The 27,052-nt window shown below is 38.6% G+C and overlaps 1 protein-coding gene across 6 annotated transcripts; it reads right to left on the bottom strand.

The window, feature by feature from the left end:
- Positions 1–461: 461 nt before the first annotated feature.
- On the bottom strand, positions 462–19,832 carry LOC105384428 (proton channel OtopLc). Of its 6 annotated transcripts, none has more exons than XM_048625137.1 (14): positions 19,713–19,832; positions 13,715–13,812; positions 8,179–8,334; positions 7,622–7,789; positions 5,910–6,024; positions 5,233–5,335; positions 4,799–4,924; positions 4,006–4,466; positions 3,822–3,924; positions 3,360–3,532; positions 2,112–2,226; positions 1,676–1,830; positions 1,008–1,154; positions 462–670 (listed from the first exon to the last, which is right to left on the bottom strand). In XM_048625137.1, exons 2-14 carry the CDS (start codon positions 13,810–13,812, stop codon positions 497–499), a joined length of 2,094 nt encoding a protein of 697 aa, XP_048481094.1. In that variant the 5' UTR covers positions 19,713–19,832; the 3' UTR covers positions 462–496. The 6 variants fall into 6 exon arrangements, with proteins under 6 accessions (XP_048481094.1, XP_048481095.1, XP_048481097.1 ...); XM_048625138.1 differs by lacking the exon at positions 19,713–19,832 and adding an exon at positions 16,144–16,370; XM_048625140.1 differs by lacking the exon at positions 19,713–19,832 and adding an exon at positions 15,221–15,360.
- Between the last annotated feature and the right edge of the window lie 7,220 nt (positions 19,833–27,052).

Raw genomic sequence — 27,052 nt, 5'->3', positions numbered from 1 at the left:
CTCTATCATTGAATAAATTCCTAATCCAACGGGTGCATAAGGCTATTTTTTATGAAATTAGAAATATTGTATTAATCTGAAACCTGGCGGGTTTCAACCCTGGATATATTGTCTACTTCTCATCCCGTGATTCGTGGAGTGGAAGCGGTAGAAGATGGCCAGCGGCATGGACACGTGCGTGATGATGTTCCACGCCCACGGGCCGTAAGTATAAGTGAGGTAATTTTTTATGAAATTTGGTTGGTATTCTGTAGTTAGCTGACGCCATAGAACATGGCTGACTCGGGTGTAGATCATTCAGAATACTCAATGGCTGACGCCTGGCCGGGTTTTTAACCTGGATTAATATATTAGGTAAGTATATGCTACTTTTTTATATACATTTCCAAGGGAAACATTTTAAGCTCGTGGGCCACATCAAGTCGGTAATAAATAAAACCAACATCACAATCGTAACAGTACGTATATAATACAAGATATAAACACGATCACCTAGCTACACATTGAGGTACAAGGGTTTGTTCATAAAGGCGTTCTTCCAGATCTCGAAGAGGCAGATGGTGGAGTGGAAGCGGTAGAAGATGGCCAGCGGCATGGACACGTGCGTGATGATGGTCCACGCCCACGGCCCGTAGAACGCCAGGTGCGCCGGGCGGAACTCTGCGCGATTCTAGGGGGTGAAAATAATTCGTTTAAAATAAGACAATTACATATATCGCCCCTGTGGGTACAGCCAGGGTGTTGCTGGCCCATATGGTGGTGACCACCAGTCGATTATGAATAGCAACTGTCGCCTGCAATATCTGGACATATCCTTACTCGCAAACCATATTTCTGATTACATTATCCTGATGGAATGTACAATCTTCACGATGTTTGATCTCTATCTCGATGGTGATTGTACCATCTCTAGTAGATTACCCTAATGGCATATATATATGTACAAACCTGTGCTTGTACCTTGTACCATATGTCTACATGTCAAATGACAGAATACGGATATATACCTTCTCAAGCGTGTTGATGGCCCACATGGCCATGTTGGCGACGAGCATGAAGGTGACGAGCTGGCGGCCCGGCTTGCTGCGCCGCTGCTCTGACGTCACGCTGCGCCGCCACCACCCGTCGATTATGAACAAGGACTGGACTATTGTCTGTAACAAGACCGCAGAGGTGAGTAAGGCCCCTCGCGCACTAGGCAGCCTAGCCGCGGGCTAGTCAGGGTTTCGGCAGCTAGTGAAACATATGACGTTGTATAGGAGCCCGCGCACTAGGCAGCCACGAATTCACATATATTTCAGTGACTGCCTAGTACACGGGGGGTCTAAATGAAATAAATGGCTGACGAAAGGCCTGTCGCGCTTATCTGCAGAAGAAGTAATGACAGTTAGGGTAGACGAGATCTTGAGTGGAGACCACGAGTATGCCAGCATAGCTTGGTATGACCCGCGAATTTAGGACAGTGTACATGTTCAACATTTCTGCCATGGTTCCTATTAACTGTATCATTATTTTCTTAGAGAAGATAAATCTCCAATTCGCGGGTAACTCCAGTGGAAGATTGTCCAAGCCCCCTTGTTTTAAGCTCATCCAGCCTAACTTTTGTCGATACAGCAGAGTAAAGTTTGGTAAGTACAACATTTCCAATTTTCAAGAACGGTTATAATTCCCTCACCTGTATAAGGGACATGAACTCCGAGAAGAAGCCTGTCAGTCCGGAGCTGTGTCTGCTATTCACCGTGTGGTGACAACCGATGAGGCTGAACATGCAGTAGACGAACATTCCCGACTGAGCCAGAATCAGCAGAGATGTATCCAGGCACAGAACCGCTGAAGAAAATTTAAGGTTAAAGAGATGGGATAAAAGCGGTTCTTAAGAAATGTCTAAGAGCGTGAATGGATGGTTTCCAGGGTGTCAGTACAGTAAAATGGCCAACTATGCCTGAATTAGCAGTGAATGTCTAGGCAGAGCTTCGCTTACAAAAATTGGTAGGTAAAAGAGCTTAATTTGGTTTGTAGAGGTATACAGGTTGTCGCCAAAAGGCGGATACTCTCGTAGAACAAAAATTGAGAGGGTCCACTACTAACTACTTTTATTACCAACGACTTACCTCCATTTTTCCGTTTGTAGGGCAAAGCTCTCATTTGCTTCAGCGCCACGGCCGCGGCGGCGAGGCTCAGTGAGTACAAAATGAGCTCACATATATTCACTTGGAAGATTGCGTCCTGAAAATATAATTACAAAATTTTAAAATAATATTTTACGGATACCATTTAGGGCCACTTGCACCAACATATTAAATCTAGATTTTGTGTTAAATCTCGATTTAGTGTCAAATTTTATATGGACTGACGTTTCTAAAATCGAGATTTGACACTAAATCTAGAATTAATATGTTTCTGCAAGTGGCCCTTAGTGAAACAACACAGGTTTATAAGAAATAAACAGTCGGTAAGTATAGTACTTAGTGGAATTGATAATACGAGTAGGAGAAGGTCAGGAATCCAAAATTATGTAGCAACACGTACCTACATGTATAATGTAAAATTTAAACCATTAATACATAGTAGGAAGGGTCATTATTTTATGTTACTCTACGACTATGTATACAAGCAAATACCAGTGTCTTTTCCAAATATGCAAGGACTATGCTAATGTTAACGGAACTGTGTTGGCAATCATAATATAGGACATATGCATGTAGCTTCCACTTCAGTGAGTGGCAAGCTATTCAGAATTACTGAGCGTTTTTAAAGCAATCGAGGAAAATTTTGATAGAACATCTGCTATATAAATCGTAGTTTTGAACTCTATCACGAGTAATCTCAAGCGACTACGATGTGTGTACATTCATTTGTTTTCGTTATCGTTTAGGGAATGCATTGTTTCACGAATAGTCAGCCTGAAGCCGTGTCTCTTCCTAGAATAGCATCAATTTCCCGTAACGGTCCGTAACAACGGAAGAACCTATTGTTATAATCCAAGCTATTGAAATAAAATAATTAATATAGCACTTGGTATAATACCATAGGCAGGCAGGTTTTAATTTTTATACAATTAAAGCTTTATATGCTGTTGTCTGTCCTTAGAGAATAGGTTTTAGACTAGGTAATCTACAGGTTGTTGCAAAAAGTTGTTTTTTTTCGAGAATTTTGAAATTCTGATTTCATTTTCGGGCTTAGTTATACCATGCTGCACATGTAGCTTTCGGCTTACTATACCCTTTTTGCAACACCCTGTATATTATTACCTAGTAGGACCAAGATGCTTACGAAACCTTAAAGCCATACACAATAAGCACATCATACCACTAAACTACCACTACTACCAATAAACATAAATTACGTCCACAACTCACATTAACAGTTTCAGGGTTGCTAGCCAGCACAAAGAACATGATGAGCGAGATGATGGTGGCCACTATAAGCAGGACTCCGGCCAGTAGGCCGCGGTGGGTGTGGGAGCAGTCCACGGAGAAGTGGTGCAGGGCTGCGCGGCTCCCGTACGGAGAGCCTACCCCGAGCATGCCGGCTAGAAGGGAGAAGGAGGTCATGGTATAGCTGCAGATAAAGTCATATACTGAGTGCTGCTAAAGTGGTAGGTATAGGTATAGTACGCTGAACGGCTAACTTAGGGTGACTCAGCAGAACAGTTTTAGTTTTATGAACTTGCTACAATAGTTTTCCCGCACGCCTTGACTCCCGCTCACTAATCTCACTATGAATACCACTTTTGCAAGATCATGTACCTATCCTTTTTAAAACAAAAGCTTAACACATAATGCTATATGCATGTAGTTAGCTGTATAATAAAGTCATACCAAATTGCTGCAGTATCTTTTCAGGTGTAACAGAGTTGTTCCGGGACTTATTTCTGTTTGGCACCGGCGCCTTCTTTTCAAAATCTTCTGGAGTGCAGTGCACCTAAAACACGCATCGCAATTATTAATCAACTACCGCAATCGCTTTTATATTTCCTACATAAATTCTCTTATAATAACTTACCTCTTTCCACATTTCATACAAAATCACGGCTACAATCAGCGAATACTCTATGGTACACGGGAAGAGGAACGGCGAAGCGTTCTGTAGCAACGCACCCATGATATTCGAGCGGCGGCACGGGATCATCTCATCAGTCCCATTCACATGAGTGACATTGACATGAGCTACCTCCATCCGGTGCTCTAGATGATGTATCTCATGCTTGGTCTCCTCGACGAGGACGTAAAGCCACTCGCAGAGGTTGGCGGCGATCATGTGCATGAAGCCGAACCTCTGGACGATCTTGTGGCTGCCGGCCTCGATGTCCTTGTTAGTGAGGAACATGAACTGCATCTGCAGCAACGTCAGCGCCATGCGCACCGCCGGCGTCAGTGCGGAGAGGACGGAGCGGCAGCGGTCGTTCATCTCGAAGTATTCCCCGAACTCTAGCCCGCTGTACACCATTGAGCCGATTCCGAATGCTGCAATGAATTTGTAGTAGTAATTACAGTTTGCTAAAATTTATAAATTGGTAAAAAAGAGAACAGAATGGTTCACAAAGACGTGGCAGCGCTCTTTCAACAAGGTAAATTTACCAGGAGGGGATAAAATGGGAAGATGTCTCTGAGCTGACCATGCATCCATCGCAATAAAAATAGATCATTTTGGCCCTTTGATCACAAGCGGAAATCGGAAATAAGTAAGAAGTGCTGTTAAAACACCAGTTAAGTTAAAAGTGTTAAAACCCAACATTACAAGTTGAACATGTGAATATTTGCTTCCTAATCTATGTAGCTACTCGTATGTTTCTCACCAATAGCGCCCAGTCGTAGGTAAAAACTCCCGTACCGGGATATGGCTTCTCCTTTTTTCTGATTTGGTTTTTGTTCCGATGCTGAGGCATTTTTATCTCTCCTACTTTCCAGCTTCTCTTCAACATCTAGAAATTTACATAATTTGTATCAATTAAAAGACATAGAACGGCGGCGGGCGGTACAATTGCATCAGCACATGTGCAGTAATCTTTCCGGGACATTAATACGGATGCAGCAAGTTTCGAATACAAAGCAAAGGAGGTGCTTTTCTTTCTTCAGAGGTGTAATTATGCTAACGAGATGTGATTTTAATGTCCTATTTTGTTATGCAAATGTGGATAACTACCTTAGAATGAATGGTTTCAAAAATATGTTTAAAATGCAAAAATAGCAAAAGGTTTGTCTGAAGTACATGAGTAATTTCTAAACTTACCGTAATCACTTAAAATTGAGTCGACAGTCTTCTTTCTTATAAGATTAACATATTGAAATATAATAAATATGACTGATACTGAATAGAGGTATAAATAGAAACCCTGAAAAAGAAACAAAATAACGTTAGCTGTGACAACTTTCAATAAAGTTAATTATCATCAAAGTGATACTTATACTAGAGTTTGATTAAAAATATTGAGATAAAGAAACTCCTTCCATTGTGTACCTAACAAATTGTTAAATATTCCTTCACATTGTTTGTTTTTAATAATTTCGGTTCTTTACTGAAATAACGGTAATATATGAAAATCCTTTTATTACTATGGTCAACGTTAGGTAATTGCCCATTGCCCTAATTTTTGTTTCTTAATGAAGAACGATGAACAAGACCTAATAATGGGACTGTAAGAATTAACAAAAATTATAAGACCTACTATTCCCGCAGCATGATTGCATATTTATAGTGTTTACATAGTGACGTTTAGGATACTTATGTGTGAAATTAATATTATCATAATTAACAAAATTTTAGATGCCATGCCGCGGGTCCTGATAATATCAAAGTAAGAGGTAAGTATTTATTTAATCACTGTAAAATATGCAAATAAGTCTACAAAGGGTGGACTTAATGCCATATTCTTCTACCAGTCAACCCAAAGGATACCTTTAAAGTACCTGATAGTAGGAGTCGGGCACCCCGCTGGCGATGACCTCGGTGACGGGGAAGGCGAGCCCCAGCACCACCAGCAGCTTGGCGTACAGCACCGACAGCGCCTTGCTCAGCGCCTCGCTGGTATAACATACACATGGAGAACTATCAGAAGGGCTAGCACAGGGCGCAATTAAGACGTGAAAAAAGATTTTCATCGCACTCACCCACATCGCTCAGCCTCAAGAGCGAGCGCAACGGAGAACTTTTGTCACGTCTTAAATGCGCCCAGTGCTAGCCCTTCAAGAGGTTACGCGATGGGTTGTGATAAGGTTGTGATAATGACTCAAGCTTACGAAAAACGAATTTGCGGGGCGATACTGCGCTAACTTTGCGACTATGAGTTTTATTAAGCTTATCGATTGCATGACACCGTTTATTCGTTCGTTTCCGGTCAAGTTAGAATAGCCCTTCAGTGCCTGAAGGGTTACTCTAGGTTTTTGTAAGCTAAGCTAGCTCGGTACCTAGTTGTGTATTCTTTTATCTAGTGCTAAGCATTACTTTTATGTAGAGGATAGTAGAGTGATAGTGATGAGATTTTATGTAGATATTCATACTTACACAGAGTGTTTCAAAAATTGTATTTGTAAGCCGAAAATGGGTCCAATTCCGTACAGTATCGTTTTTTTGTAGGACCTATTATGAGATATGTTTTATATAACCAATTGCTGTGTTTCTTCAATCGTACTGCCTACCTTTCTCTATCTTGGGAAAAGTAGGCAAGCACTTGACAAACTCTCAGTGCATTGGAAAGCCTCTTAGATTTTCCAAAGTAGGGCAAATCAATAAACATTACATTACGTTATTGCTAGTTTTATTTTGTTGATTGTTTATTTTATTACTGCTAATGCAGTGTGCAGGTAGATAGGTGTACTCTAGGGCCTTAAAATCTTTTATACTTAATTAAGTTTCACGTATTACGTTTTGTTATACAGTTACTGAAAACCTAGGCTACTTTAATCTTGACAAAGCGGCGTAAAACGTAGTATAATTTATAGCGTTTAAGTGAGAACGGCTGGTGGTGACGTGTGTCCGTCGACACGGGTTCCGTCTTCACACGTCACCGTGTCCGTGACTTGTGTTGTGAGGACGACCACAAATCTAGAGCATTCTGCGCTTAAAACGCTGTAGTATTTCCGGAATTATTCGGTCTAACGTGTGCTCTTAAAAATTAACTTCGTGAAAATTTCACGTTTTTTAAGACAAATGAGACTAACATATAAAAATAGATGGAAAAGTATTATTTACCATGATTAGTTAGGTCAATCAATGTTGATGTTAAACTATTTCTGCGTCTAAAATATTAACGCGACAGCCATGTAAAATTTACATAAGTAGTTGTTTGACAAACTAACAACATGATAAATGACAAGCTAGCCTAATTTGTAACAACATTCAAGTACCTAATGTACGTACCATAAGTATACAAAAAATGCTCGGAGTTTATGAATACTTCACGACTACAATAATCAGTACCCAGTACCACTGAATTTAAACGGAAACGTGGCAGTTTTGAGAAAAAAGCTTTCAAACTAAAGTTTTTTTATTCAATCACGGCACTAGTTGGCCTTGGGTTAAACCTTAATGTACTTAACTGTAAATTTTTCATAAACACCACTCTGTGATTGGCAGTAAGTGTCAGTTCTTGTTACGATACCAAGAATATAACAGCACTCACTGTCCCATGATCTCGGCAGCCGTCGGCGGATGGTCGAGGTGGTCATTGGACACCATGGAGGCGCGCGAGTGTGGAGACAGCTCGGACAGGAACTTGCGCTGGGTTGCCGCGCACAGAGCCAGCGCCTGCGACGGACGACGGAACGCGGCTATGATCGCCGAGGGACGTCTGAAACGGATACTGGCTGGTCAAGGTGGAGAAAAAAGAAGAAATAGGTGTATTGGGAAAGATGCTGGCTGGTTGTAAAAAATGGGGTTTAAAACGAATTGATGCTGGCTGAATACTATAAAGGGTGATAGACATACTGGCTGGTAAAGGTGAAGGGAAAATAAGAAATAGGGGGATGGATGGTTTTAGAGAATAGGATTTAAAAGTAATTGATGCTGGTTGGATACTTTAAAAGACTGATAGACATACTGGCTGGTGAAGGTGAAGGGAAAATAAGCAATAGGTGGATTGGGAAAGATGCTGATAGGTACATACTAGCTGGTTACGTTGAATTAATGGTTATGAACCATAGGTATTCCAGCCTTTACTAATAGCTTTATTACCCATACCTGGTATTAAGATTAGCAGCAACCTTGGCGTCGATGTCGCTGGACATGCGGCGGCTGCTGGGCTGGCTGTGCGACTGCAGCGCCTCCCCGCCCGGGGACAGCATTGCGCGAGTTCGCTCCCGGAGACGCTCAATGTCGGAGTAGGAAGACTCGTCGCTGATTTGTTGGGAAGAGGGATAATGTGAGTTAGTAAATGAAGTTCAAGTCGCCAAAGACCTGAAAGAGCTGGAGGTGCCGACTGGTCAGATTTAGCACATAATAAAAGAGATTGGCGCGGCCAAGATCCACTGCGGGTTGCTGATCCAGCAGAGTAAGCGAGTAAGAAAGTAAATGAAGTACGTACGGTGGCCTGCGCCTAAAAGTATACAGGCGGAGTTTTTAAAATAGCGATCCCTGATAATGAAGGGACCTGCTACATCTGTTATAAATCCGGGGACGTGTTGTGAGTGATGTGTGTAGCAGTGGTGTTTATGTGGATGTGCTTGAGCAGCATGTGAGCTTGAGATCGCTATTTTAAAATCTCCGCCTGTATACTTTTAGGCGCAGGCCACCGTACACCAGGTTATCAAGACGATATGTTTATGTGAAATTTTTATCTACAAATACCAAATAATGGCAAAAACATCATTTCAAAAAGGCCTTAAGGTAAAAAAATGATAATTGGACCCATTCATTGGTTTTTGTATAATCAGCCTCTGTGTCTAGCCTTTGTGGACTATGAAAAAGCCTTCGACTCCATCGAGACCTGGGCAGTTTTGGAATCCTTGCAAAAATGCCAAATCGATTGGCGCTATATCGAGGTGTTGAGATGTGGGCACTGACGGTAGGAGTGGTAGGACTGGTCCACCGATTTAAAGTCGCTCAGCGTGCTATGGAGAGAGCTATGCTTGGGGTTTCTCTGATGGATCGTATTAGAGATGAGGTTATCCGTCAGAGGACTAAGGTTACCGACATAGCTGTCAAAATATGCAAGCTGAAGTGGCAGTGGGCTGGTCATATCTGCCGAAGCCTGCTGCATGCCATAGTACTTACATAGTATTATTTCATCTTTAATCATTACCACCTAAGACATCAAACTGGAAGAGCACTGACTTCTGACATACAGATAATTCTAGTTCGGAAGTCAGAACTCAAACTAAGCTGTATTATAAAAAATTGTGAAATTTTGAAATTTTTGAAGAACCGATAACCGTTGGTGTAGACGAGTTCTCGAGTGGAGACCACGAACAGGCAAACGCAGCGTGGGACGCCCTCCTACCCGCTGGACTGACGACCTTAGGCGGGTGGCGGGTAGTGGTTGGATGAGGAAGGCGGAGGACCGAGTGTTATGGCGCTCCTTGGGAGAGGCCTATGTCCAGCAGTGGATGATTATTGGCTGATGATGATGATGATGATGATGATGATGATTGGTTTTTATTGTTAAGGCCTTGTCCTTTCTCATCCCACCACTTGCGGCTACCGTCCAATGCAACGGGTCGACGAAAGTCCCACGCTACGCTTGCCTGTACGTGGACTCCACCCGTAAACTCGTGAATACTTACCCCAACGGTCACCAGCCACCTTTTGTATTTATTTACTTATGTTGACGTTAACATTAAGTGGTTTATATGAGACAAACAACTTTGTAAATTTTACCAACTCATGTTTTGATCATTATACATTCTTACAGATTTTGGAGGCATGGTTGAATGATGTAATCACTTTTTTAAATGTATATAAATGACTATAATTGTATTTCTATTTAATCTGTTTAAGTAAGGAATAAGTAACGTTTTTGTTGAATCTTTGCCCTGTATGTTTGTAATGTTTGCTAATTAATATACTTACTTTAAAGTAATTCTACCTCAGCTACTATTAATAATAGTAAAAAATTATTTTATTGTGAAAATAAACAATACACTACAAATTCTAAGATCTTTATTATTTAAAATGTATGCATTCAGAGTTATTGTAGAAATAAACAAATAATCTGAATGCATACGTAATCTTTCCTTAGCAGTCATTCATTCATACTATTAACTACCTACTATCAATACTCTATATAACTATGTATATAGGTAGGTATGTATACGACGATTAGTTCCAATTCGTCAAATGCAGATGGCGCTACTGAAATGTGCTACCACGATTTCCTCGCAAGATGGCGCTCTATTTCTAGTATAATACAAAGTACTCTGTGAGCTGAACCTAGCTGATATGGATTGGTCGCTGGTGGATGGAGCAGTAACTACTATAGCAAAGTCCAACAGCAGCTCAGGAAACGGCAATATTGTAACAGGGTTGGTGTTGGCTTGCGCCATGTGCAGAGCGAAGCGAAGAGTGCTGCCCCCGTATTTTGTAACTTTTTGAGAGTTATATTTAAGATTTCCTATGCATAGATATTAATAGGAGGGTTTCAGCAACTGCTGCGTATCAGCCAAGAATGCGCTACAGAAAGAATAACGATATTTTTTGTCTTCCACATTCAGCTGCTTTCAGTGACAGTAAGCTCATCGAGCTCGATTGAGCAGACCGTATGCAATGGCACATGGCAAGATTCAAACCCACGACCTCACGAATGGAAGTCGATTTATATCCGTTACACCACCACGGCATGCAAGTTTGTAGGTATATCTCGCAAGTTGTATTAGGTAGTTTGTTTTTCATAAATGGAGTTCATGCTCCGGTATGTTAGAGTAAGAATAGAAAATTATTATTTATTTCAGTTGAAGCTTCTACGACTTTTATGCAAATAATCGCTTCCGAATATGAGAGTATGTGAATGCATTTTGAGTGCGCGCCGGAGCGCGGGGCGGCACAAAGCGGTCTATCAAATGTCGTAAATATTTCCGAAGCCCGACTGTACCGAAATCCCTTTTAGTATACGCCCCACACTTTACATGACTCTTGGATTGCGGGTGAATAGTTGCACTGGCTGTACTTGTGTTGTGTCCCACGAACTGTGGTTTTAAATACACCATCTTTATTGAAGCTAGCTATTATGTTTGCTGATGTTGTGCTGTATACTTAAAAGGCTTTAGCGAAAAATTCAGTGCATATGACACGTCTACTTTCTACTGCTACAGTTAAAATACGAGTTTATAGTGGAGAATGCCTATAAAGATGAGAGCTAGAACTCAATATTCAATATCTCACTATTTAAAAATAAAAGTCATATTTAAATTGAACAGTCTAAATAGTCCACACGTCTTTGCTAGGAAGATGCTAGGATCTTTATCCTCTATCCGAGAAAAGCTCCAAACAGTGTTTTCTCGGGACCGGACTCGCCGTAAGCACGCCATCCTTTCTGCATCGTTTGAATATCAAAATACTATACTTTATTCCTCTTTGTATACATTTTTGCGTCATCGAACGTTGAAGATATTAGGTGGAGTTTTGTCAGTGATATAAAGTCGGAGGCAAGTCAACGTAGTCGACTTGTTGGATTATATTATTATGATGTGTACTTACCTACGTAAATGTACAAACTTAATATTCCTAAACTCGCAAGCAATGAAAAAGTTCCAGTGTCATAACTCCAAATTAGTCTGAAACGGAAAAGTCTTCAGAAATATTTAGAATTCTTACCAACTATAAAAACGTTAATTGTGTACAAGTTAAATGTTTTATAAAATTTGGGTTAAATTGATTTTATGGGTGGAACTTTTTCATTGCTTGCAAGTGTATGAATATAATGTAGGTACTTATGTAATTACCATTGTAACTGCGGTAAGCATTTACGCAAACTAAATGAAGTTGTAAATTTTACTGCTTAAAATATATTGAGCAAAAAAACCCTATGTGTAAGCCAAATTGAATTTACTAAATGGGGCAATTTAGCCTCATTTCATGTGAGTACTTATAGAATTATTCCCAGCAACTAGCTGCGCTAAACCTCCAGCTCTTACATATTTATTTGCACTGTCCAATAAATTTCCAACTTTGCGAAAAAGAAATGCAATTTTAAGAAAGTTAAATGAAGTGATTAGTATCTTTCTTCAATTTACGACACCAAGTATTAAAACTATCAGACTTTGGGCGTAACCGCTTGTTATTCTGTTTAAAATTTTGTATTTATTTTCACTTTACAATATGTCGAGGAAGATTAAATCTTTCATATACTTTAGTTAAGTATAATACTTAAATTATACTTGTAAAGTTTTCAGTCTTCGGAGAATTACCTGCACTGTATTCATGGCCGACGGAAAACAGATATTTCTGACAACAGAGGATTAAAAAGTGATGGTATACAGATTAGTGATGTTGGTTTATTATCTCAAGGCAGCCTATACATCCTCCAACATATAAATAAATATACTGAGGTATATTTTTTTGAGTCTGGGTGGCAATGATCGTGAGGCTGTGGGTTCAAATCTTGCCATGTAGGGAATTTAAGTAGAATTTTATCATGTAAGTACTCTTACGATGAAGGAAAACATGATGAGGAAACCTGCAAATCTATATGTGTACCCTAAGTGCATTGTAGGTACTCATTAATAAAAAACCGACTTCAAAAAACCACTAATTAATGTAAGAAATAATTTAAGGTTTACACAAATTCTACTCGTATGTGACAGTACAAATATACCTAAGCAGGAACTGTTCTTTTTTGATGTTGGTGCGGTGACAAAGTAATCTGAAGAAATATGGCACCAACTTCAAAAAAGAACAGTTCCTGCTTAGGTATATTTGTACTGTCACATACGAGTAGAATTTGTGTAAACCTTAAATTATTTCTTACATTAATTAGTGGTTTTTTGAAGTCGGTTTTTTAATTATTATTTTATTTTATAGTTTTTAGTTTATTTGAAAAGTAAGGTGCAAATGATACCAAAAAGTCCTCCTAATCAATACGAATCATTCAAGCCTAAACACGAAGTAGTTGCTATATACCGTTGAGGAGTTCCCCTGACTGCCTTCCGTTTCCATCATCAGATCAGCTCAAGGTCACCATCATATTTTTTTGTTATAAGAAGTATATAAACGTTCTTAATTTCATTAGAATCGGTTAACATGTGCCCAAAATGGAAATTCATACCCTGTTTTTACCCCTTTACCCACCCTTGGGGGTGAGATAAAATTCTGAAAAAACAATGGGACCACCTGGGAGCTCAACCCAATACAACAAAAAAAGAATTTTCAAAATCGGTCCATAAACGGCGGAGTAATCGGTGAACATACATAAAAAAAAATATAAAAAAAAAGATCCCGACGAATTGAGAACCTCCTCCTTTTTTTGAAGTCGGTTAAAAACGTCGATACGGCTCACGACCTATCATGTGCGGTACAAGTGTAAGTACAGCGAAAATCGGGGAGCTTGCTTATGAGTCACTCGGGACTACCCTTTCGAAAAAATTACACACGCAGCCTTCAGAAGGCCTACCACAGGGAGCATGACGCGCACGTCAAGACGTGAGAAAAGATTTCCGTCGCACTCTCTCTTGGCCGCGCGACGCAAAACCTTTGTCACGTCTTACGCCCCGTGTTAGGCCTTCAGTTGTGACTTTGAATTAAAAATTAAAGTCTTCACTCTCATAGTACCGAGCTGAATACATACCTGTCGTTGTCGTTTTCTTCCTGGACGGTGTCCATGTCGGTGATGACGACCCCCGGCACGGCGCGGTCCGCGTCCGGCCGCCCGCGCACTGGACTCATCTGGACACGAGAATAACACCACAATCTACATACAAATACACACAAATTATCCCACACCTTTGGTAACAAATATCAATTTGCCGGCATAAAATATGCTAACTATGACCATTCATGTTTGCCGTGGAAGGGTAATGCGGAACGAATTTTACAACGAGAGCGACCAACAATGTTTAGAATTGTCAAATAACAGTTTGTACACAGATTTGTAAAATTTACTGATGGCTACCAAGTTTAGGTTAGATATTTTTCAGTACGTTTTCACCAGTTTAAATAGCGGAATGGAGATAATCTCTTCTAATAACGGCAAACAGGTCACTATCGTGAAACAGTTTTCTTCAATATGAACTAGAAACATATATAAAGACGGTTACCTGTTGTATGTATGTTAACACAAATCTACCGCCATGTAGTAAATAGCATTGTGTAAATGTGGTGACATTATGTTCTGTTGAGTAACTATAATAATCTGCTAATGGACCTACCTGTTGACTAAAGACCAAGTCTAGCTGTAAGTGTTTGGAATTAACCCTGAACTAGAGCAATTGTAAATTTGTTATTTGTTTCCAAATCTATAGTAATTGAAATGATACGTATGTACAATGTACGTCGTATATATGTACCTATTGTGTTCCGAAAATACTGAACTCATTCTTTTAGATACGTGTTGGTAAAAATTATGAAAGTTTAACTGAACATAGCCTCAACTGTGATGAGTTATCAATGTTGTATTGTATACACATCACCAAATTATTTATAATAAAATTCGTCAAACAACGCTACATTGTAAGTTTATGAATGCATTGTTAATAGCAAAAAGTAAATGTTATAAATCAATCATAAATTAATTCTGTTATTAATTAGTTACCAAAGCAAAGGTACGTATTAGGAATAGTTATGGGATTGTACCTACCCTTAATGAATACATTCGACATAGTTTATTTCCTGGCATTTTTAAAACTTATACGGATAACTGCACTTAATACCAATGCGGATTAAGAACTAACTACGTATGACTAGTAAAGTTGTTTGCCTAAAGATTGCCATAGGAAAAAAATAAAAACCAGAGGATCGTCCCAAAAATCCGCATGAAATTCTCTCGGTCGGAACCTCGTTCATTCATTCACTCACAGCCTGCTCATTTACCTTCCCTAAATAATTAGTTATGCAAATCCACCATACGATGCCGGCCCTATTTACGTCAAACAACATTGAATTAATACACACAAAAAACATCCTTTGGCTAAAAATATAGTACGCACCTCTCGATTAATTGTTTACTTGTTTTTTTCCTGGAATATGTTGTCATTCTATTAACGGCAGTCGTTTTTTAAAAATCGTACGCGTTCAAACGTTATGCTTTGATTTTTTTTTATAATGAGTCTGGCACGGATTTTGTGTAATAAATTACCACTTGGGCACGTGTTGAGGCGGCGAACAGAGTGCGTAGTGTGCACACTGAGGGTCACGCTTCTTGGCTGTGTTTGCGTCGCTGTATCACTGTGTAATCTGCATTAGTTAAGATGCTTAGGATGTTGTGCTCCGCAATCCTTTAATGCTTGTTTGGTTACGTCACTATTATAAGGGGTCTTTATGTTGTATGAGTAACACGTATGTAGAGCAATGTATGACGTGGAGGTGTATCATTCAGATTAAACTGATAACAGTAATCTGTTGTGTCTGATCTTGGGCATGCTATTGCTAGTTTTATCTTAGTTGCATTAAATATGCTATTGACAAAGTTGGGTAGGTAAATGCCTATGCCATTGAATTATAATATTCGTTACTGGGTATATTAATGATAAACATACAGAGGTAATGATTTCAATTAAATTTGACCACAAATAATATCTGAATTAGACAAGTTATTTACTTCCTAGCTAGGTAAGCAATATAACCACCCAGACTAACAGTAAGTATGTAAGCTATGTATTATAACTAGGTGAATATATAACCTGATGTTGCAATTGATTATAATTTATAATAATTACTTAGTCTAATTACTAATGCAGTCATAGATAAAACGTGTGGGGGAATGAATTCCATACCTTATCGTCATGCCATACAACTTTTAAATACCAAGAAATATAAAAATAGTAGCAGTTATAGGTCTAAAAATATGCGGTACAATATGAACTTAAGTATCTTAAATTTATAAGAAACGAATCTGATATTATTATTATTTATTATCATTACCATGATCATCAGCGAATAACCGTCTAAGGTTTCCTATCGCAAAGCAGTTATAATAAAATATTTAATTGTAGTAACCAAAACATAGAAAAATGCATATTTTTACATTGAAGAATAAAATAATAAGTAGGTAATCCTTACCCAATAAACTTTTTAATCTGAACCTCCGGAAGCAAGGGAATCACTGAAAACTTTTTACAGCCGCCACGACCGTATAAAATACCCGTTCGATGTATAAAAGATAAGTCGGCTAGCCGCTTGTTTGTCTTGTCCTCTGGCGGTTCGCTGTAAGGTTGTTAGGATGTTGAATAAGTTTCTGAATTAAGAGAACTGAAAGTTTTCTCATCTCAAGATTACAGTCAAGTGTTTACCGTTTGGCTGCGCGCTGCGGCCGCCGCTGGCCGCTAGGGATGGGGTAGAGTCGATATCGATTTTTATTTGAATATGATTCGGAAAATTTATATGTGAATTAACGTTAACTAACGTGCAATTTAAGTTTTATACTGTTAGGTAGGTCCTTATACATTTTTGCAATACAGGATGTTGCAAAAAGGGTATACTAAGGCGAAACCTACATGTGCAGCATGTTATAGCTAAGCCCGACAGTGAAATCAGAATGTCAAAATTCATTAATTTCTTTGTTACCAGTACTTATGTTAAATGTATTTTTTGGTGTTATTTTGGAATATTCTATTATATTCTGAATAGTTAATTTATTCTGAAGCATTGTATATGAAACGGGTAGTCGAGTGATATACGTTCTTTTTTAATGTCAAGGTTACTATTGTACAATATGGATAGTATAATTGATATCACGCTCCGGCCTGAACCAATACTTAGTGCTGATTATTTACCATACCATAACTATTATATGATTATCTTGTAATGTAAGCAGTAACTATAAGTAACTATTGTTATTACAATTAAGGAACAAATATGGGGAAATCTACATTATGCTAATGACCCTGGAACTTATTGTTTTTTTTCTTTACGTTTGGTATCCTTTACCATAATTATGATTATGATTACACTCTCGAAGATATCTTCAGGATACCTTTGCTTGTACAGAAACTGTCTAGTATGCCTGCCAATGTGCTAGCATAGTGACTATTAGTGATTACATTATGAACTTTTAAAAAATGAGACCTCCATTTACACAGCCTACATAACGTTCCTCACTTATTCTTACTTAGCCTTCCTAATTTATTCCACAAGTCTTTCATTCACCCAAAGGTAGCCTGGAAGAGATCGCTTTTAGCGATACGGCCGTCTCGTCTATTGAGCTTGCTCTTACCTTATTATGAAATTTATATTGTGTGTGTTTTCTATAAATTCATATTGTATTGTATAGCAATAATTTGTGTTATCATCGATACGCTGGGACAGCACTATTCCCGAGATTCCTATGTATTTTCATAAAATATTTGCTCGAGTGTATCGCACCTGCGCCGCGGTGTCACTGCACTCTAAACTCGCGTGATTTACGGAAACAAAAACACCACAATCGTATTTTCAAAGGGGACCATAAGCACCCTTTTTGAACTGACAAGACAACCTGGGTACATACATATCCATATCCATATATACTTTGAATTTGCAAAATATTTTAAGTGATTCAGCGTTGTTCTAATTTAGATTTTTGAGGCAGGTTAGGTGTAAGTAAATTAATAATATTGCAATCCTACGTAGGTATAGGTATCATGGTACTCTAAAATGTGTTAAGCAGTGCCTATGAAGAATCGTGATCAGGTTCAATTTACGGCTATTACTTGACGCAAGTTAAATGTATCAAAACAAATAAACTATTCGTACACTTCTATACCAAGTAAACATGTAAATGTAAATTTAATTTACAGCAAATAACATGCAAAACGCTGCCCTTGGAACTTCAATGATACTCTTACGTGTGGTTTTAATGACCTTTGTAGACCATGGTGTCCTATGAATTCATCAACTCTTCATCTGGCCTTTAAACAATATTACATTAATTCATCTCATGTTGGGGACAATTAACTCCAGAACTGGACCAGCGTTTGTCACCGTGGAGAAAGGATTAGCCATAGCCAGTTAGATTAGTAGTCAGGAGTATCCGACTGTCCAGACGTACAAATATAATGTATAAGGTACAGGTGATACGACATTCGGGGAGGCTCCTTTTGTTGTAAAGAACAGGGAGGATATCATACTTTAGAACATAAGTTGTATGAGGTGTTTGGACTTCTTGAAGCCATTGAATTTTCAGTTTTCCAAGGAACTCTCTTTGAAGAGATCTATATGGAGATTGTAACAGTATGGAAAGTGACTGAATACTGAATCCTAACATGAATTTGTATATATTGAAATTCCTGAAAAGATATGCACAAGCTTGATAATAATACTCAACTTTCATCGTCACTACAAACATCTCGTAGCATAGAAGTATGGTTCAATTACAAGTATTCCTATTATTTAGTTAAGTATATACATATATAATTATACCATAACCAAAGCACTATGGGTGGTTTCTTTTGAGAATACTATATAGAATCCGTCAAAAATACAGTCATCTGAAATGGTTGTGAAAGATTTCGGCTAAATAAAACTACATCTAAAGAAACAAATTTTTAAAAGTTTTCCCTAGGTAATCCTGGGATAAAAGTAACCTATAGCTAACTGGTATGAAAATATCCCTTGATCTCCTAATTACGTCTAGCTGCATATTTTTTTTAAACATTTATAATTATAAGTATATTTCATTATTATGTATATACTAGCTGTTCCCGCGAGCTTTCGCTTCGCCTTAAAAAGTTTCCCCGTGGGAATTCCGGGATAAAAAGTAGCCTATGTTCTTTCCCAGAGTCTAGACCGTCTGTATACCAAATTTCATTCAAATCCGTTCAGTAGTTTTGGCGTGAAAGAGTAACAGACAGACAGACAGACAGACAGACAGACACAGTTACTTTCGCATTTATAATATTAGTTAGGATTAGATATATTAGATATATGTATATACATATATTATGTATAATATATTGTATGTATCGGTATGTTTGTATATATATATTTATATAGGTTAATTAGGTGCCAAGAGGTTTGTATATATATATTTATATAGGTTAATTAGGAGACAAACCATTCCGGTTTAATGGCGCTGTCAAACAAAAATGTAATGTATATATGCCTGTTTTTATAAAAAAAAAAAAAAAAGGTATACCTAATATTAAATACACACACACACACTCACGCCTTGTACTACTGTACTCCCTTGCGGGGTATGCAGAGGTGCATTGCTGCACCCACTTTTCGCAAGTGTTATGTTTAGTCCCAATGTAATAGGGGGCGAGCCTATTGCCATTTTACGGGCACATCCCCGACAGACCCGAGATCAAATATCTGTGTTTATACAAATATCTGCCCCAGCCGGGAATCGAACCCGGGACCTTCGGCTCAGTAGTCAGGGTCACTAACCACTACGCCACTCGAACGTCTAATATTAAATGACATAGGTATACTATTATTTTCTTTTTTTAAATTCTTTTTTTGTACACCTTATTAGCTATTTTTCCTGTACCTCCTGCGGGTTGACTGGCAGAAAATGCTTTTAGCATTTAGTCCACCCTTTGTACTTTTATTTGTAATATTTGCACAATAAAGAGTTAAATAAAAAATATATATATATAATTTGAATACTTTCCCTAAAGTATATATATAATTATGTATGAATATCTTACCCCTGTTTTTGATGATTTATTTATATTCCAAGCTAACACTGTGATACAACGAAGATACGACTTTGCCGCACAGATTGTTTAAGGAACTGTTCAGGTTAACGAAATATTTTTATCGTATATGTGCTAATACTGCTATAAATTTATAGTGCACGCTTTTCAGCCCAGTTTGCAGTCTGAGGGGCCGTTGCAAAGAAAAACTTTTTTTAATGATTGTAAGGTATAAATAAATATATATATTTTGATTGGCCCTGGGAGTTTAAAAAAACATGTTTAATAAAATTTAAGCTGAAAAAAAAAGCCGTCATCTTACGAATATTTTCAGTTTCCTATGTCAGGACCAACGACTGATCCTGAATGCGGTACTGTATCTCCATGACTTGCAGAATTGAAGTACCTACCTCTACGGGTGAGAACATTGTTCCGGCATGTACAATAATCACATTTTGCCATATGAATCGGAAAGTGGTTCGCATTTGTTACTGAAAAGAACCTTTTCATGTGGACACCATCATTACAACTTGCTATATTTTCTTCTATATCTATCTATACTATTTATTTTGTGCTTGAAAAATGTATAAGTATTTTGTTATATTCTCTGTGGGGTTGTTTGTACTGCCACCTGGCTTTCTCTAGTCCCTTTGCCTCCCTAAGCTTGGAACATTTCCCACCACGCTGGTCCCCTGCGGGTTAGTGGGTTCACATATCTAGACGTGCTAAATCTAGATGCGGAGGTTTAAGCAAGAGGTTTTCCTCCACTTTAAGAGCACGTGATATAAATGCACTTAAAATCCTTATTTCTAAAGAATTAATTAGTACATGGCTGGATTCGAATCCACGACCTCACGAATGAAAGTCCAGATCTTATCCGTTACACCACCACAGCTCATAAATACCTAATATTTTTTTTGTATGTTTAGATAAAAAAGTGATACGAAAATTGAGTGTTGAGGGGCGGTAAGGCCATGCTTTGTATAAAAGCGCTTCAAACGCGAACCAGAATAGATTTTAAAGGGCAGTGTTGACGGGCTTTTGCTGGCATTCAGTTTGGGATTGTGTTTTTGCATGAATTCAGTGGAAGCGGTCAAAGAGCTTTGGTATCGGAAGCACGCCGCGTCGCTGACACTCCAGTCAATGGCTTTGTTGGCCGCGTCGGCTCGCCCAACCTCAGCCACCGTCAAAACGTCCTCATGCTAAAAACACACTCGTCGACAGAAAAATATAATCAACTACGCTCGAAGTTTAAAATTGATAAAACCAAAGCGGTGAAAGCAACAGGCTAGATGAACAGTTATGTACACTAAACGCTGCCATAATGTCATAATTATATGAATTAATTAGAGTCTCCCCCCTTTCCTGGGCATTCGGCGGCGTCTTTGCGTAAATATTTTCACCCAGCCGTGGTGCTGGTGAAATGATGTTCCGTATTTATAATGAAGTTGGATTTTTACTCTCCTTTGAAGTTCAAATTTAGCGGAGTTAATTCAATTTATTGTGTCTCTTAAAACGAGACTCTGTTGTAATGTTGTTTATAGGCTCACCTACAGTTCGTCGCTCCCCGAGTTGAGAGGCTCGGGCGCCCGCCTAAGTGATTCGATACACGTTCAATATGTTTCATTAAGGAACTCCATGTTCGCTTATTCAATCATATCGGCAGCGAGTGGTGCTTTCGTCGCCGCACGCCGACTCGCTCCACTCTTGCCTAATCAGTTTTTCCTTAGTAATGCTATACATTCAATTTTAAAGGCACTCGATTTGCGTCTGCTTCGCTATCCCGTTCGCATATTTGTGTGTTTTCTGTTTTACAATCGAAGAGGCTTTCAATTTTATAGATTGATGTTCAGCGGAATGGGAATTGTTGTAGTAGATTTTTTCCTTCCGCTCGGGAAGGTTTCCGGCGCCGGTTTGCTCGGGAGCGTCGGCGTCGCCGGCTCGGCCTCCTGTGTCACAGGAAATGGTAATTACCGCCTAATCTCGCCCGAAGCGCGCAGCGCCCGGCGCCCGGATATGAACTTCCGTTATGAACAATTTGGTGTGCGAAATTGGACGTCGTCGGCTTCGGCCTGCATTCAGCCTACCGCCGCCGCCGCCGCCGCCGCCGCCGCCGCCGCGACTGTCGCCCGTCGCCGCCGCCTGTCGCGCACGTCGCACTATTCATGCAGCTGCTCAGCGTCACACCTCGCCCGCCGGCTGAATGCGAATGTCATACACTCTTTCACGGCTGATTCCGGAAATCGCACTTTTATTAACTTACAGCAAGGAAGGCTATATGCGAAAATTGGTGGACTACCCTGGGGCTCTTTTGAACTCCACCTTTCCTTTCGAATTAATAAGTAGCTCATGATATATTTTTCTAAGTCGATTTAAAGTCATTTCGTTTGAAGTGCGTTTAATCGGATGTAAAAATAACTAGATGTTTTCAGGAAGAGTTGAAGGAAAGCTCATTAAAGTTCAGTAGCGACTTTTACTATTAAACTTGCTGTAATAAATCGAAACTTCCTTATTTATAACTTTAGACATTTTATAAGCAGAAAATACGTAATGAATACGATGAAACATATAGTTTACTAATGCCGATGGCACGACCTATTTTCCGCTAAAGATTTTTAAAACACGACAGTCCAATGCTGAATATTTGCTTAGTACCTAACTACGGACTATAGCTCAGACTCCATTGGTCCACCGAATAGTGCGGGCGGGCGGTAATGGTCGTCATTCATCTGTCCAGTCTGCATTGATAAGGACCTATTATTAAGCCTACACGTTCCCACAATCTGCTCGTCATTTGTTACTGAATGTCGAACGAGTTATTGTGCTTCCAGACTATTCTAATTGACCCCTAATTGATGTATCGCACACTGGGCCACGGTCTTGCACGCGTAGATCGTATTGTAGTGTGGACATAAAGGAGGACGTTTAAGCAAATCTTCATATCCAATACTGGTACTGATTAGAGAGAGAGACTATGATGAAATGTGAATCATGATCCTTGAAGTACCTATTTAATGATATACCTTGTTTCTCGTAATAAATGAATTCTATTCTAATAAAAATGTTTTACATTGTTGTTTCATGTAGTGTAGAGGATCTTTAAAAATAAATAAAATCGAAATCACTAAAAAGTAAAAAAGTATTTAATTTTGACACCATTTCTGTGTCAAAGTGCAAACATACCTAAGCTTTATTTTTGATGATGGTGCTCTGAAACTAAATATGTAGAAAGACTATGGCACCCTACTTCAATACCGGATTGCTTTCAAAATTTAATGAATTCGTACTCTTTTGTGTGTTTATTTGCAATTATTGCTCAGACTAACAATATACGAATTGATACGATTGCAAACATTCTTTTTTATTGGCTTACATTTACATCAACTAAGGTATACTTACTTACTTACTCCGCTGGCGCAGCGACCCAAAATGAGTCTTGGCCTCCGATACAAGAACTCGCCATTGTCCTCGGTCCTGGGCTGTGTCCTGCCAGTCGTTAGTCGGGTAGATGCCCAGTCGGGCGGCCCAGTTATGGATGGCGTGACGTGGTGCTAGCCGACCTGCGTGAGCTTCAGGCTAGCGACTGGCAAGGTAGCAGTATATGTTTCATCAAAATCGGTTCGGTAGTTTTAAGATATGGACATGGAAGTGATACAGCCTCCCTTACTGGGGTTCCCTACGCCATTTCGAAACTCTATTTATTATTTGGGCCTATGCATTGCAAAACGTTGCCTTAGCCTATGCGTTGTTTTAATCTTCATCAAAAGGCGCAACTTCCTATTGTAGGTCGGCTATCATTATGGCCTCTTGATGTAGATCGGAACAGCTCTATGGTGGACATATTGAACTAATCGGCGAGGTTCTGTAGCCAGTGGGTCGAAGGTCCTACGGCCAAATCTTCTCTTGTCGTGTAGCACTCGGGCACTTGAAGTATCAGTTGCAGGAGGGCATATTTTGTCACTGCGCATTATATGGCCTAACTAAGTATTGCACCTTATTTTAATATTTGTGTCTCGAAATGGCGTAGCGTAAGGAAATGGAATCGGTTAACAGGTGCCAAAAACAATACTGTACTTACCATATTTTTCGCAATTTTTTAACCATTAACCACCATTGGGGGTGTTTTAAAAAAAAATAGGACTATCCCTGTGGTACACCCAATATATCAAAACCCCCGATATCTATATTTATAAAAGCGAAAGGTCACGTATACACTGACTCACCAAATAATTTTAGAAACTAAAAGTGCTAGGAGTCTGAAATTTTGCATGGAGATTACTTTTAGGCCTTAGGAGCTCGCTAAGACGGAATTTTGCAAAATTCGACCCCTTCGAAAAGATGCTCGAGGAGTTTTTTTCGCCTTTTCATTTCTCCTTGATGACGGTGCCTTTGTGAAATGGTGGTAAAGTAAGTGCCAATTTCTCCATAGTCGGTTAGAGCATAACCAGGGAGTAGTAATTGACTTTTGACACATCTGTCACGAATTTAATTTATAAATCAATCCCTGTCGGTTAGATAACCGACAATGGAGAAATTGGCACTTATACTATGACAAGTAATTGTTAAATTCTACGTCAAATAAACGATATATCAATATGAAATATTTTTATTTTCCAACACTGCCCTCCTGAATACCGCTCACAATACCGTAACTGTTCCGAGAGTTAATTCATAGGAAATCATTGTACCTACATTTTATACGAAATCCTTTTCCAGTGTGCATGACACATTGATATGCGTCAAGATATTTAAATTATCATTTTGTATACCGTCAAAGTTCACAGGAGGAAACGGAAATTTAAATGAATATCCAAATTTTATGCAACATTCAGTGGTTAATCCGCTATTTATTTGATCGCAATCTCCCTGCTGTGCGTGGCTGTCCCACGGCTGTCCTGTGAAATATGACGTGATTCTTGTGATATTTGAATGAGATTAAAGTGACACCTTTACAAGTTGGCCATGGCTGGCCAAACACCAACTAACCAACTTTACAAATGCTTGGTGATGAACCATTTTAATTAAATCAATCAATTTTTGTTTTGTATGGCACTTGTACTACTCGTGACTAGCGTAGTAAATTCCGCCAATATCAAACGATGGTATTTACGACTCTACATTCAAAGTAATCGCAAAGGTATCTTAGCTTATTTGAATAACATTATATTGTAGTTATAGTTTTATAATTTTAGTTTCAATAAAACTACTTATAGTCCAGTCAAGGAATGAGGTGTAGAGTGCGTGAGCAGGTAACTAAGCGATTCCTTCAGAAACTTGTTCAGTGGGCTTAGGTTGTTAACATACCAAAAGTCCTGACTCCTAGGTGATGAGTTAGAATATACCTTTAATGTGACCAATGCGAGGTCATCAATGGTGGCATCGTTTCTCCTGAGCTGCTTGAGTGTGTAGAGATGTAGGTATCTACAAGATTAAGTAGAACGGGTTTTCAAGTAAACGTTACTAAAGCCAATACTTACTATAGACAAAATAGTTTTTTCATACGTGTAAGTAGACAGTTGAATGCCATGAAAAATATAATTTACTTTTATATTTGATTTTAGTATATTATCATTGAAAAGAATATTGGCTTTCGAATGGTTCGAAGGTGATTGTAGTGTTTTTTTATTAACAGGAGGCACAATATTAACAATATATCTACTTATGGAATCACGATTCTCATTTATTAATAGGAGGCAGAATATACCTACTTACGATTCTTACTGTCAACTTAACTTACTTCCTGTAACTGCTAATTGCGTAATACCTAATGTGTAAATTAGACATACCTTTAAACAGTTGTGTTTGTCGCCGGTAAAATAGTTGTTTGGGGGAAAAATAACTCTCGCCTAAGGAAAATAAAAGACCACAATAATTCTATTTTTATTTATTTGATATCCATAATTTTAGATTTTAAATCATTAGTCATCACTTTGATATAAAAAAAATATACTTATTCACTCAATAACGAGAAATTTCGTGGCGTAGATAACTTCACTTTTTTGGGTGACTGCATAATCGCTGCGTTAAACCATAGAATAACAAGTACAATGGTTAAACTTAAGATATACATATTTACTCGTATCTTATTAATCACCATAACGGCCTTCTTCCGATTCATTTAGAATATCATGAGTAGTAGTGGTCTAACATATCGCCAATCAACACGTGATATAGCGCCGCCGCCGTCAATATCAAAAAACATAGCTTCCGTTTGAAAGCTTTTTTCCCAAAACTAACAAATTGGTTGAAAATCTTTGGAATCAACTTTCTGATTCCTGGTGCCTGGGATCTAGAAGTTAATATAAATAAAATATGGTAAAAAATCATTCACCTTAATTAATTTTGGTGTTAGGTATTAAATATTATCTGGGGGCACGGCAGTGCCCCCACCAAGTCGAGCAAAAAAGCGGCACCATCCTTTTCTCGAAGCAATTCAGGCCACTTTCGACCCCCTGTAACTTCGTTGTGGATAAAACTAGAAGACTGAATTTTCACTAACCATGCAGGTATTGTAAAGACACGGTATATTTCAAATTTCATTCAATTTGAACCAGTACTTTAAGAATTATAACGGGTCAAAGTTTCTTGATTTTGTCATTGACTCACTCACTCACTCACTCACTCACTGATCATAAAAATTCTAAGGCACTTCTAGCAGACCTAGAAGCTTCAAATTTGGAATATAAGTAGTGTTTGGTGTATGAATCAAGGGAAAACTAAAATATTTGGGGGCACGGCAGTAAAAAATTAATTTTGGTCCAGTTTTCTAGATAGGTACATAACTGCTTAAATAATTTCATAATCACATACCTATCTGGGGGCACGGTAGTGCCCCCACCAAGTAAATATAGCCGCACGGTAGTTCCCCTGCCAAATCTAGCAAAAAATTCCCGTCATGCAAATTAAATCCGCAAAGGATGGATTACCTACCTACGGACAAAGCACATCAGGCTACCAGTGCTACCACTTATAGTAAAATTTTCTTAATGTACAATGAACTTTGTGTATTGGAAACTAAGGTTAAAATTTAATTAGGGAAATTCTTAGACAAGTTAACCACAAAGTATCAAAGTTACGTTTATTCATTACGTACATTACGTAGCCAAAAATAAAGATTCTTGATTCTTATCTCAAGTTTGCGATTTATGTTAGTAGGTACCTACCTGACTAAGTTAACGCCCCTACGTACCTAGAAGGTACCGAAAAGAAAAAAAAGTAGAACTGTCTACAAAATACAAAAAGAAATGAGATCCCATCAAAAACAATACTTGTCAAAATACCAAGTCTCGTAACTTAGTTGTTCTACGGTAAAAAGTTGTGAGATCAATGTAATACCAAGTCTTCTCCACACA

The sequence above is a fragment of the Plutella xylostella genome, chromosome 13, assembly GCF_932276165.1.
Source record: "Plutella xylostella chromosome 13, ilPluXylo3.1, whole genome shotgun sequence".
Lineage (NCBI taxonomy): Eukaryota > Metazoa > Arthropoda > Insecta > Lepidoptera > Plutellidae > Plutella > Plutella xylostella.
Note: the sequence above shows the minus strand (reverse complement) of the source record. Positions and strands in the feature narration are given on the sequence as shown.

Excerpts from the sequence above, each read along its gene's own strand:
- LOC105384428 (XM_048625136.1), bottom strand. The coding sequence starts at position 14,761 with ATGCCAGGAAATAAACTATGTCGAATGTATTCATTAAGG. Across the intron at positions 5,336-5,909 it reads TGCCCGACTCCTACTATCAG|GGTTTCTATTTATACCTCTA; the intron begins GTACTTTAAAGG and ends TTTCTTTTTCAG. Across the intron at positions 3,925-4,005 it reads TGTATGAAATGTGGAAAGAG|GTGCACTGCACTCCAGAAGA; the intron begins GTAAGTTATTAT and ends TGCGTGTTTTAG.